Source organism: Euprymna scolopes, chromosome 6 (assembly GCF_053919585.1).
Source record: "Euprymna scolopes isolate OS-2025 chromosome 6, ASM5391958v1, whole genome shotgun sequence".
Classification (NCBI taxonomy): domain Eukaryota; kingdom Metazoa; phylum Mollusca; class Cephalopoda; order Sepiida; family Sepiolidae; genus Euprymna; species Euprymna scolopes.
The window spans coordinates 30,038,796-30,052,982 of NC_136487.1; the positions used below are offsets into that span (position 1 = coordinate 30,038,796).

At 34.6% G+C, this 14,187-nt stretch overlaps 1 protein-coding gene across 1 annotated transcript in view; it reads right to left on the reverse strand.

Annotated features, from left to right (window-relative positions):
* Nucleotides 1-14,187, reverse strand: part of LOC145277601 (allene oxide synthase-lipoxygenase protein-like) — a 111,264-nt gene that overhangs the window by 37,337 nt on the left and 59,740 nt on the right. Inside the window, exons 9-10 of the mRNA XM_080129120.1 lie at nt 5,024-5,141; nt 2,736-2,828 (exon numbers count right to left, since the gene is read on the reverse strand). Coding sequence (XP_079985246.1) covers nt 2,736-2,828; nt 5,024-5,141 — 211 coding nt within the window. The remainder of the gene's footprint in view (nt 1-2,735; nt 2,829-5,023; nt 5,142-14,187) is intronic.

The following is a 14,187-nucleotide window of genomic DNA, read 5'->3' on the forward strand; positions in this document are numbered from 1 at the left end:
TTGTCTGAAAATTTCAAATAAATTGGTAACGTAGAAATATGGTTTTATTCGTTTGGAACGAACCAAATTTACATTTTTATATATATATAGATAAACAATGATATGCTTGGTATGGAAATTTCAGATAATTTTTGGTGAATTCATAAGAGATTGTTCTAAAAGCTATTAGCGTAAAAGTCATCTGGGAGGATCAATAATGAAGGGGTTACACTTAACCCATTGTCGAGTAAATCAAGGTATTTAAGTAAACAGAAAAGAAAATTATCGATGAATAAAGTAATATTGTTAACACGACTTCACAATACCATTATAAAAACAAAATATGTTCATAAGATTATACTATATCAGCAGATGTACACGGCATTGCCCGGCATTAGAAGTAACGTAACATTCCTTTAATAAAATGAAGTAAAATAATGAAAAAGATATTGAGACATGTGCATGCGAGTATTATGTTTTTTTCTAAATAGTTCACTTCTTGTGAGTAAAAAATATATACTGGAGCTGAATTTGAAACCTAAACAAAGACAATAAGTGAAGTACGATAACCATTAAGGCAACTTGACACGAACTTTAAAAAGTTGTTTTCAAACCTAATTATACTCCATATAATGAATCTGATATGTGAACGATTTACGCATGCGCATTCGTGAAACAGTCATCAAACAGATAAAAATCCGGCTACGCCCACGCACGAATTTCTCAATTTTGCCCCAATAGCAGCCTTTTTCCGGTTGAAAACCGATTAAGAATATCTCCACGTGTTTGAAGATCCAATATACAAAATTTTAAATATGTATACAAAAATGTGTTGAATATATAGGTTTAGAATTGTCCTCACACACATTTTCAGTTTTATAGATATACAGATTTGAAAACTATGTAAGTATTAACTGAAAAATATTATAAACTCAATGAATATACTTCAGATATGCTTGGATGTCTCACATTTGTGAAAAGCTTTAATACTTAGATGGATACTACATAATATCATGTTTAACATACACACTAAAAAATGATTGTTAACGAAGTATAATATTGCTAAAGAATGTGAATGAAGGATTAAGCGATGTTATGAAACTGCAGAGACCGAATAAACAGATGCTTCACATATGCACTCAAATGAAAAAATAAACGCAAGAAAACACAAGGCAAAAATTAATTCGTATAATTAAGTCACTAAAATAAAGTTACATAAACAGCCCATTAAAATACATTTACTGCGATATACTGAGAATTCGTTTTTATAAAATAAAAACAAAACAAAACAAATGTATAGTTTTAAATTGCCTCGGGGTCTAATAACGATATAAAATAAATTAAAATCGATAAATATCAGTTAACCCAACTAAGTATTAACAAACACACAGTGAATCAGGTAAATATTACAACTTGTTTTGCTAATATATCATTTATAAACATAAGGATTAAACACAAATCATTCGATGTTGAAACTTATTCAGACTTGCTGAATGATGAAATTTGAGTTATAAAACCGACTAATTTGTATAAGAGTAAAGTAGTTTACACTCCAATTGAAAACTTAGGGATAGAACTTGAATAAAGGAATTTCTTCTAGAATTATGAGGAAAATGGCTTAATCTTATTTTTTCTTCATAAAATGCAAAAAAATAATGTAATTTACAAAATTTGCACTATCGATATTTCAACCAGATATAGAAGTTTTCTTTTGTACTTTTGGTTGGAAAAGAATGAAATTAAAAAAAAAAAAGATTAAAATAGACTATAATTCTGAGACCAATACCACAGAATAATCCCTTTAAAAACGAAAAAAAAATTATGTTAATTATTTATCTGGACTATATAATAAGCACCCATGACCTCATTGATTAATCCTAAAATATATTGGCAGAACTAAAAATGAGGCCAATATTTTTTCAAACTCAATTAAATCAATACCTGTCTAATTGTAACTATAAACACATACAAAGTTTTGTATGACTTTAAACAATTGCATGTGATACGAAAATAGGGTAAGACATATATCAAAATATAATGAAAATCACGTTGATTGACTTCGATTTTGCAGTATGTTTTTATATTATCTACGGATGAAAAGATGATAAGAACATAATGTGTTAAGCTAACAAATAAAAATAATAAGTAATAAGTAATAATACTAATTAGTAATAGTAAGTTTTCAAAATGTGTATTACTGATAAAATATTTTATTTTAAATTTCTTTGAACTAAAGATAATTTTCCAGTTTACGTGACAAAAGAATAATTCTGCATAAAGAAGACTATGTTTTAAGTGAGGTGACCCAACATGGAAGACGATGCAACCATGTGACTCCCGAAAAGATTTTCCACCTTTTATCTGGCGATATTTTGGGGAAAAAGTGTGTCCGAGATGCTGACCCGAATAAGTTAATCACTAAATATAATTAGATATAGCGAAACGAGCTATCTGTCTATCTATTAGTTTGTCTCTCACTCTCTCACACACGCGCGCTCACGCGTACAAGTAAATGTCGCTCGGAGTAAACGGTGACACGAATCTATAAAAGTTTATGTACTCCCCTTACCCTAACCCTAACGCTGACACGAATCTATAATAGTTTATGTACTCCCCTAACCCTAACCCTTACTCTGACACGAATCTATAATAGTTCATGCACTCCCCACTAAGTAAACAATATAAAAATAAAAGACATTTTGTGTAGGTTGAATTCGATTTAATGAGCAGCACGGAATGGAATAAAAAGTACTTACCAACGCGAAACTAAATCAAACAAACCTGAGACACCAACAGTCATTGTCAAATCAACCCAGCCACCTTCTGCTAACAAAGTTTTTAAGGCACGCCTGTAAAAATACAACTTTTTATTGTAAAGATTAATAATCATAATGCCACAGATCATAGATTTCACAGTAGTAATCATAAATGTCACAGTAATTATAAGATTATATAAAAATAGTAGCAGGTATGGCACACATTGTTATCATTTTCTCCTTTGAAATCCGATGATTTCATTTTGGTTTACAATCTCCTTAATGATCACCATGATATATCCAGGTATATCATTCACTCTTGCATAGGAAAAAAAGTTACAGGGGCATTAGAAAAACTATTTACCGTCAATTTCTATTTAACCAGAAGAATGCCGTTTTTCAATCAGGATGTCTGACCTTAGAATAGACTCCGAAGACAGCTAAAAATGTACCAACAACGCAACAATTCTAGGTGATTTTGAACAAGTGTTTGACTAATCTATCATGTTCTGCGTAAATATTTAACACCTTTTTCCTACATGACAATTGAATTAGTTTTATTTTTATTTTCAAAATAAATTCAATAATACCATAGCATACAAACAATAACAATATGCAGCCCAGCGCAAATTATGTTGCTTACCTATTGTCTTGTGTTTTCTCTTTATCTAAAAATAAATATCAACCAAGTACTGTTCAAATAAACACAATGAATGTCATGTTGAAGTTGATGGGAAATGCATAATCATATATTGGATTTTTGAACTTTTGAAAATGAATATAATTTAAAGATTCTGGCACCAAGTAATGCTTTCTTTTTCTCTAATTTGTTTGTTCTTATCTTGATATGGTTTACAGTGGAGAAAAACAATTTTATTAATGTAAAAGTTTTTAAAACAAATAAAAAAAATATGCTTATATATATATATATATATATATATATATATAATTATAAATATAGAGACTAAAAGTTTTTAAAAAAAAGCTATGCTATGAAATACCCCGCAAAACGATAAACACCATATTATACAAGGAAGATAGTTTTTCAGAGTGATGTGGTCTCAGACATTCTGTCTCCAATAGTAAGTGTTGGTAGTGTTCGGTAAACACATTTAGTATCAGCAGATGTAGAAATAACATTTCAAACTTCCATTTAAAAAAAAAAAAAAACTTTTCACGAAAATATCTGAAGAAAGCGAACCAAAGCTTGAAACGCGTTATTAAAATATTTTAAAATAAAAATATGATAAAAAGCTAAAAACAACCCCACAATTGTTGATGGCTACACTCTTTTAAATATATTTCTTCTCTCGTTGATACTAGACAACCATCACTTTAAATGTATATATATATATATATATATATATATATATATATATATATATATATATATATATATATATACAATTAAGTGTATTAAATAATTAATGTATATATATATATATACAATTAAGTATATATATACTAAATCCCTCTCTTAGTGTAAAGCACTGTCGTAAATAATCTTACTCTCTACTTAATTGTCTGTTTGTTTGTTTGTAAATACAGACAAGCGACTTAAGCACTATAAAAGTGGTGGACGAATGTTGTTTGAAAATTACATTTTCGCGCGCGGCTCCCGTGGGTGGATGGGTGGAACTGCCGACTATCAACGCGATGGTTCTTGGATCAATCGTCGTGTTGGGAAAGGTGCTAGTTTAGCTGCACTAATAAATTGTGATACAACGAAACAGTACTGCATGTGGATGAATTTATATATATATATATATATATATATATATATATATATATATGTATATATATATTCTAGGTTAAAGTATTCAAGAGAGAAGAAACATTGAATTTCAATGAGTTTGTTGAGTAAAAAGTGAAAGATATTATTTTATTCAATTTATTTAAATAAAATAGGCAAGATACGTTAAAACATAATTAATGTGCTTTGTAAACATGTTTTTTTAAACAGGAAGGGGATAACTTGCAATACTTCGTTAAAGAATATACCTATCACAAAAAATGGGATTATCTACTTATATTGATAATAAAAACCTAAGAATTTTTAGACGCATGAAATAAAAAGATAATTTCTGCCCTGAAAAATCCTTAAACGACAACAAAAAGAATTATCTTGGTTAAAAATTGTAACAACAACTTTAATTTTGCCATTTTAATATCTTGCCCACTGAGCTGTTCAATTGAATTTTTAAATATATAATCTTCTGGAACACTGTGATTAACATAAACAACTTATTATTTTTTCATAGAAACAAAAAAAAAAAAAAAAAACTTACGAATTAATCGCCAACAAGAAGAAAGTGTGTGGCTCCAGTAATTTCATGATGGGATGAGATATTGAGACATTTCTTTTCATAGATACAGTGACACCTTCCATCAGTAAATGTGTCCATCCTGTGTAACATTAAATAAATGATCCGAAAAAAATTCTACATTAGAGTCTAATTTTAATTCATGATTTTAATAAATACAATTCGATAGAATCTAAATACATGAGGATTCGACATTTGAAAACCAACTTGCTCAAACTTTTCAATATAGAAAATGCTTAAATAGTTTTTATGAAAGTCTATATCAGATACGTACACATAAGGATTCCCTTTTACGACTACCGCGCATATTTTTTTATTGCATTTTCACCCAAAACAAGGCGTATTGCCCCTTTGATGTAGGGGGCTACTATGTAGGACGTTTAGCAGCAAGATGTCTGTTCACATTACACTTAAACTTCTGCATGTCAGTAAAGTTGGGGAAGCAGAAAACCGGAAGAGAATTCCAAAGTCCTGCTGTTCTGGGGAAAAAAGCTTTCTTACATCCAGGGATCTCGACTGTGTAGGGGTGGGACTTCACTGCTTGTCGGGTTTGTCGCGAGTATTTTCGTCGAGGGAGTACAAGGGCTTATAGTTCGTCAGAGCATCCACCATAAACACACTTGTAAAAAAGGCAGAGGGATGCGAAATTTCGTCTATGGGACAGGAGCTGAGATTTAGATGACAGTTCGGGACCTATTAGGTTGGTGACTATCTTTTGGACCCTGTCCAAGAGGGAGAGACTAGTCGCAGATGCACGAGCCCAAATATGACAACAGTACTCCATACATTAGAGAATGGTAGCTTTATAGATGTACAGGATACTTTAAGGCGTAAGTAACCTTTTAGCACGATAGAGAGATCCCACTGTCTTTGTGGCAGCCTTAGCAATGATCTCAATGTATCTATTCCAATTCATGTTTCTTATGAACGTTCAGCCAAGAAGCTTGAACGAAGTGCTTTCAGGTAAAATATCTCTAGCCATAGCTATTTGTGGTTGTAAGGTTTCATGTAACTATAAAAGGAAACGAGCTTTGTCTTGGCAGCGTTAAACGTTACTATCAATTTTTCACCCCATTCCACTACAGACTAGAGATCTTCCTCGAAGGTTTCGGCCATTAACTTAGATATGTGCTCATTAGTTTTCCCCACTTGTCTGCTATAGAGCGTGGTGTCATCAAAAATATACCTATCTCAAAGGCAATTTTATCATGTGTGTTATGAGTAAGTTGCTGGAATCCATATTAAATAGAGAAATAGTCAACCACCTCAGCAGGAATAACCTTCTTAGTGACACACAATATGGTTTCCGCTCTGCAAGATCTACCGCAGATGTGCTGACGGTTATATCCCACAGGATTAGTGAATCTCTTGACAAAGGCTTCCTTTCTAGGGCAATTGCTCTTGACATATCAAAGGCCTTCGACAAGGTATGGCATAAGGGTCTACTTCATAAGATTTCCAGTTACGGTATAACTGGAAATGTTTTCTCAATCATTAAATCATTTCTCTCCGATAGGCTCATAAGAGTAGTGGTAGATGGACAAAAATCGGAGGCCTGCAATATAAATGCTGGAGTCCCTCACGGGGTCAATCCTGAGCCCAGATCTCTTCCTGATCTACATTAATGACCTCCCTAAACACATACTTAAATCATTCGTTGATATCTATGCTGATGACACAACCATCTACGGCAACACATCAAAGGCTGTAAATGACAAAGTTCTCTCTGATTCTCTCTCCTCTGATCTCGAGCGCGTGGTTCAGTGGGGGAAAATTTGGCTGGTTACCTTTAATGCATCCAAAACCAAACTCCTATTCCTACATCATCAACGCTCTGATTCCCATCTGGCATCAATTGGGACTGATGGCTCTCGTCTGGGTGCGGCCCCGTGTTTTGACAAGCTTCTGGGTTTGACCTTTACTCCTGATCTGAAATGGAACACGTACATAAAGTATGTTGCCAAGGACGCTGGAAAGATGATGGGATCCTTCTACCGCTCCAGAAGATATCTCACTACTGATGCAATTCTCTATCTAGATAAAAGCCAAGTACGTCCAAGGATGGAATACTGTTGCCATATCTGGGCAGGAGCTGCTAAAAACAGCCTATCCTGCCTTGACAGAGTATAAAATAGACTTCGTGGCTTAGTGGAGGATGCCCTTTTCTCCACCCTGCAACCTCTCTCCCACAGAAGAGACGTTGCGAGCCTATCCTTGTTTTATCGTTATTTCCATGGCAGGTGCTCGTCTGAACTCCAATCTCTGGTCCCCCACCTCGCCAATCTTTCACGAAAAACACCCGTCTAGCTGAATCCACTGTGAAAAATTTCCCCCACTCTATATCTGTGCCTAAATCAAAACGCGGATTCCATGAACAAAGCTTCTTTCTTAGAACTGCACGCCTGTGGAACTCTGTTCCGTCTGCCTGCTTCCCCCCAGACTACAACTTGGATGTCTTTAAGTCCAATGTTAACAAATTCCTAATGAATCGCCCCCTTAAGTAAACACTTCATCAAATCTTCACACTAACGTAATGTACTTGCAATAACCCTTATCCCTGAGTGGCTTCTGCGGTGATCACAGTGTAAAAAAAAAGTCATTTATGAATATCAGAAATAATAAAGGTCCAAGGATCGATTCCTGAGGTACGCCTGCATTTATATCAAAGTTGTTGAACGTACTCCCATCGAGGACAACCTGGATTCTTTTCTCATTTAAGAAGGATCTAATTATGCTAAGCATTCGTCCAGTAATACCATAGGATTTTATTTTCATCAGAAGACCATCGTGCCATACCCTGTCAAACGTCCAGAGATTACCGTTAGAAAATCTGCAGTAGAACCGGCTAGCCTAAATCCATATTGGTGATAAGACAGAAGTTTAGCAGCTGTAAGATGGTGGACTAGAGCTTGATTAATTAAGTACTCAAATATTTTGGCGAAAAGAGAGAGGAGGCGACTTTAATTAATTAAGGAGAATTTAATGTGTCACTTCTTTCTCCAGAATTTTTGTAAACTCGTACCACAGAAGCAGTTTTCCAGCAACCAGGAAAGCAAGATTCGTTACGACATTTGTTAAAGAGGTTATAGATAACCTAAGTGGAACATTTTTAGGCCAGGTTCACATGCTTTTGGGGTGACTAGGTTTTTTTTATAATATCATGTACTTGAGAAGGCGTGATTTTCAGATCATCTAACGTTGTTTCTGTCTTCAGAGAAAAATCAAGGAGGGAATGGTTTGCTGGGTCAAAGGTAGAATTTGAGGAAAACTGACGGGCAAGTAGCTGTTGCTACTACTTTCTCCCAATTATTTCTAGCTTCTATATACTTTTGTCTGCTTGTACAAGACTTATGCCTGATAAATCTACGGTATGCATGTTGCCTCTGATCAATGGCAGCTGAGCATGTAGAAGTAAACCATTGGGGAGAGTGGGGTTTGCTATAGAACTTCCCTGTAGGAAAATGTGCTTCAATTGCTGCTTTGAACCATTCATTAGTCTCATTTGCGCACTATTCTGCAGGAAGAGTATAAATATTTCCTCATGGGGTGTCTTTCATGTGATCTCTAATGGTATCCTAGTCAGCCTAATTGTAGTACCTTGTCGTTTTGAGCAATGACTCTTCAACTTGGGGTCGATAGTTTCGAGTAATGTCTATCATTATCACAGCATTATCAGTATTCCTGTGATGAGAATTTGTTACACAATCATCAGGAACAGTTGTCAGAAATAGATCCAAAAGTGAGGCTTGCTGGTCTGGCTATCTGGGAGACGGGTCGGGAATGTTACTGTCTGTGTCAGGGAATGAGATGTAGCAAAGTTATGGATGATGCTACCAGCTGTGTAAGTGTAATTACGGAAGCCAAGCCAACTTCTGTGGTGGGCGTTAAAGTCATCAAATACATGTATTTGGGCGCTAGTGTCAAGGAGGAGAGTGCTACATCTATGCTATCAGAGACATGATTGATTATAGTACAGTCATTGGTTGATGGAGAGCGATAAAGCAAATACAGGTAGCTAACGCTATGCTGTAAAGTTAGTTTAAAGCACATGAAGGGCTAGTTACCTGATTCTAGCTTAGATTCCCTAGACATAAGGAGGGTGTAACGTATATAGTCTCCCAGTCCGTGCATGTGTCTGTCAGAGTCCTTACGACAAAGTGGAAGGTAACCAGACAGGTTAAAGATCTTAGGTGGGATGGAGGAGTGCAAGTTAATTTCACTTGCTGCTAAGATATCCGAGGAGTTTGCTAGGAGAAATGATTCTACATCGTCTAAGTTAGTTCTAAATCCTCGGATATTTGTAAATGCAAGCCCCAAGAGAGGAAGTTAATTGTTTGAGTGTGTGTTTGGATTGAACGTGTTTTCTTTTTGGTTGAGCTGTCATTTCCTTTTATTTCATAGTTTCAGATCTAGGGTGAGATGCTAATAACAATCAGATGAATTTTAATTTACTTACAAATATTTCAGAATTCGTCGTGTGCCTATACGTTCGCTAAAAGAATATTAACTCTTTTGTGGAATTTCCGAGACTATTGTAATTCGATGATTATTTTTCGGTAATTGTATTCAAGACAATAGCTATAATGTAATACACATGATATTTCGTATTTTATCAGCGTTTCTGTTGCTTCACGAAGGAAGAGAGAACAAAAAATAAATAAATATCACTCGCAGCAGCTAAACCCCGAACAATTTCGCCCACGCGACTCGGCACGATCGCGAAGAACACCGTCGATTCGAACCTGAACACTTCAGATGATTCGATACAAAACAACTCCGTTTGTTACATATATGAATGGGCTGTGATCATCAAGTTCTCTTAGTCGTATAAAGAAAAGTCTTTCGTGTTAAAATGAATACGAGACACTTTTTATGTTTTTAATACAGATTTGTTTATTTACACGTTACACGTCAAAATAACAGTGACAACTAACATCATAGCGCTGTGCAGGTTAGTGGAAGAAGGTGGGTCGCAGAACTACGTGTCAATCTGTATTTTCGCTTTGTGTCTACACCTCTCTTTTTCTCTCTACTCTTTTATTTATATCACTTTGACCTGTTGACATTTTTCTCGCCAGCTTCATCACTTCTCCACACTAACGTAATGTACTTGCAATAACCCTTATCTCTGAGTGGCTTCCGGGCCTTGATAAGTGGTGAACACTTCGCAACAAAAAAATCTATAAGTTTAACATTAACCCCACTCTTATAATTATCTACTATATGACTAAGTCTTACTGCGCCCTAATCCTCATCCTGACCTGTAACCATAACTTCGCGCTCACAAACGCTATCTAACACTAACTCAAAACCAAACTTTATTTTTATACTCAACCACTAAAATGTATTCGGAGACACAGTTATATGTAAATTTAATGTAGGTTACATTATACTGACTGTGTCGCAGTATTGAACGTGTATTAAAGGCCATTTATCGTTTACTCCACAATATATAGTACTGCTACACTCTTACTCTTACTCAATTACAACGTCCGAAACAGAAGCTGGAATTTGTTAGGCGCAAACATTTTAATGATTTAGATCTTTAAGCAGATGAAAAACTCTTCCTGAAAAGTGAGAAACCAACAATGACTACTTTATTTTATCGATGAACTCTTCAATTATACATATACGCTTATATCAACGCTGTTTGATAATACGATGTAATTGGTTTTATCATCGGATGCTTGGATATAGCATAGTGCACCAAACCATCCTATATAAACCTGTCTATAAATAAGCAGTAAACTTGAGGCTATTTATTGTATTTCAGAATAGTTTAATGACTGAAATATAACAAGAAACTACAATCTTATAGATTCAATGAGAGAATTTGTTGAAATCATTCTATCCCTTTGTCTCCCCCACAAAAAAAAACAAAAAAAACATGGGATTGTGAACATAACATACAGAACAATAATATTAGTCTGAATAATACGAAACTATTAGAGCAGAAAAATCGGCATTTGTGGACCTCTACAATAAAGTAATTGACCTCTAAAATAAAGGCATAGTTTGGTACAGCATATTTATTAGCTTTGAAGTGTATTGAACCGCTTATTCATCATTCAAATGTTAATCTGCCTAATTGAGCTCATCCACATAAAACATCTTGAAGTGTTTATCTGATATTATCTAATGGCGCTAGAAAAGGTATTAACAAAAGTAAATCTATTTTTCTGATATATATGAAATGCTAACATCTAAGACAACATAATTTGGTTTCAAACTTTGGATTTTAACAACAAAAAAAAAATGAGTTGGAACTTCATCTCCTATCTGATGTTTATGAGTTAAAATTGTTTTCGCAGTTAGATATTAACTGATGTTTTGAAATACACATTGTTTTCGAGAGCGAGGGGCGGTTCAGGGAGAGGGCGCTTTAAAAGGATACTAGAGTCAAAAAGTTGAAAATCATGTTACATGGCACTGAAAACTGAAAACGAAGTTACACTCCACTAACAGCTGAACATCGATGGAAAAAAATCAAGAAGGTGCTCTTGCTATCAGCGTGCAGGGGGTCAGAGGTTGCTTAAATACGGTTTACATTATTATGTAAGTGGTATCTCTCCCTATAATAAATTATCACTGAATTCTCTCGCTCTCTCTCTCTCATATATATATATATATATATATATATATATATATATATATATATATATATATATAAAAGTGAACGTGTCTGTCTGTGTGTGTGTCTGTCTGTCTGTGTACATTTCCCTACGCAATAACTCTGTCAATTTCTAGTCTATAGACTCGAAATTTGAAATACCGGGTACTGAGATTTGGGAAAATCGATGTGACGGGTGTCAGCTAGAAATTTGGCTGTTAAGGGGTCAAATTTCAACGATTTGACCTTTAAGAACTCTACCAAACTCCTCCGACAATTTTGGGTCTAGACACTTGAAATTTTAGATATAGGTTCCTTGAACCTGGATCTAACTTAATAAAGTGATTTGAGCCCGAAACTATAAATTTTAAGGGGTCATAATACGGGTCAAATTTAAAAAAAAAAATTTACGTCTGCGGTCTATACCAAATTACTCACACAATTTCTGGTCTAAACATTTGAAATTTTACATAAAGTGTATTCAGAGATAGGGCAAGCTTTTTTATCAGTATGGGTCGAAAATTTTTAGTTACCAATATATAAATGTATGTATGTATGTCTGTTTGCATGTCTGCCTTAAACTTTCAATAGAGGCGACGGATTTTTTCAAGATCAGTATTGTTTTAAAGTTCGATATTTCATACGACAAATATCGAAAAATTGTCTAAAACATTAATATCTTCCCCTTCAACTAGGCACTTTTCTACAGGGGGGGGTCACTTTTTTCGCCGATATTTTTGAAAGTTATGTCTCCTTTATATTATCTCGCCTTAATTTTTCAAAATGTCACTTCCGGTTTGGCGGTGGTCGTAACAGCATAAACGTTAGGTTTTATTCCGTTCTTTTCCTCCTTTGCGGTACGGGTTCGAGCCTGCCTTCCTACTACCACTTTTTTTTTTTGCTCATCATACACATCCAAACACCCGGGCAACGCCGGGCGCCAATGCTAGTATATATATATATATATATATATATATATATATATATATATATATATATATATATATATATCTTTCTGTTTCTTTAGTACACACATTGTTTTGTCAGTTAAAAAAAAATCTCCTTAAATCAAAACTGGCGTCCGCGAGGTTCTCGATCAACATTCGAATATAACAGCATTGGCGAAAACTGGCTTTCGACAGCATATACAGGGGTCTATAAAGGTATTAACAAAAATTAACAGAATTGCAAGAATATGCAGCAGCTGTTCTCTAGTTTTCTATTTTAGGAAACATATCCAGTTCACAAGAAAGTTCTTAGAGTTTTTAACTTTTAAATTCAGATGAACATATCTCGGCTCAAACAAAAAGTAATTGATCGAAATAAGAACCATGAGAATCATTACACATTGCCAGTATAAAATAAGTGTATTTTTACCAGTAACGTAAAAAGTCTTGTGTTCTGGTGGCGATAAAGTCGTTGAAGGTGTTTTGGATATCGCTTAGGTTTTTGAAGCGTTTCTCACGCAGAAAGTTGTCGAAGTGCTTGAAAAGGTGATAGTCGGTAGGTGAGAAGTCTTGAGAGTATGGAAGATGAGGCAGTGTTTCATAGTCCGATTCGTTTAACGTCTGCAGAGTCGGTTTAGCAACGTGCGATCGGGCATTGTCATGGAAGAGAATTGAGCCGTTTCTGTTGACTAATGCTAGGTGTTGTTGTCCAATTTTCTGATGCATTTCATCCATCTGTTGATAGTACTCTACTGTAATGATTACGTCGGCATTAAAATAACTGCAATGGATGAGACTAATCGCAGATCAGGAACCTGTCAGCATGACTTTCTTTTGTGCAACTCTGGCTTTGAGGGGTATTGTGGAGCTTCGTCGGCATCTAACCACTGAGCTGAGTGTCACCGGTTATCGTAAAGAACCCGGTTTTTATCGAAAGTCATAACCCAGTCGAGAGACGGATCGTTCTTATTCCGAAAAAAGTGAAGATGATACTTCATAACGGCATTTCTTTTGGTTGTTCAATTCGTGGGGCACCCATTTATTAAGTGTTTTTGTCTTTTTAATCATTCTCAAGTAGGTAGAAATCATCGTATACGTTACGTTTAATTCAGAAGCAAGTTTGTCAATAGTTGTGCGTTGAATGATGTTGACGAAGACTCGTAATTGATCGTTGTAAACATACTGTGGCCGACCACTACACTCATCATCTTCAAGACTCTCGTCTCCGCCAGGATTGTGTTGTACATTCAGTAGTTATTTCTAAGCCAAAAGCTTCGTTGATATCGCGAGCTGTTTCAAAAACTTTTCGGCTTAGGAGAAAAAACGCTCTTTAAAACGATATATAAAGTAAATATATTAAAAAAAAAAAATATTTAAAAATACATCATTTGAAATAAACGTTTTAAATCTATCAAGAACATCCTTCTCAACCTTTTAATTCAGATGGTGAGAAAATATTTTTGTATTAGCAATCTATGTTGTTGTCAAGAAGGTTAGACACAAATGCATCAGTTGAGTCTTAAGATAATTTACCACGTTATTATTTACCAATACTACAGTGGTTTAATGAA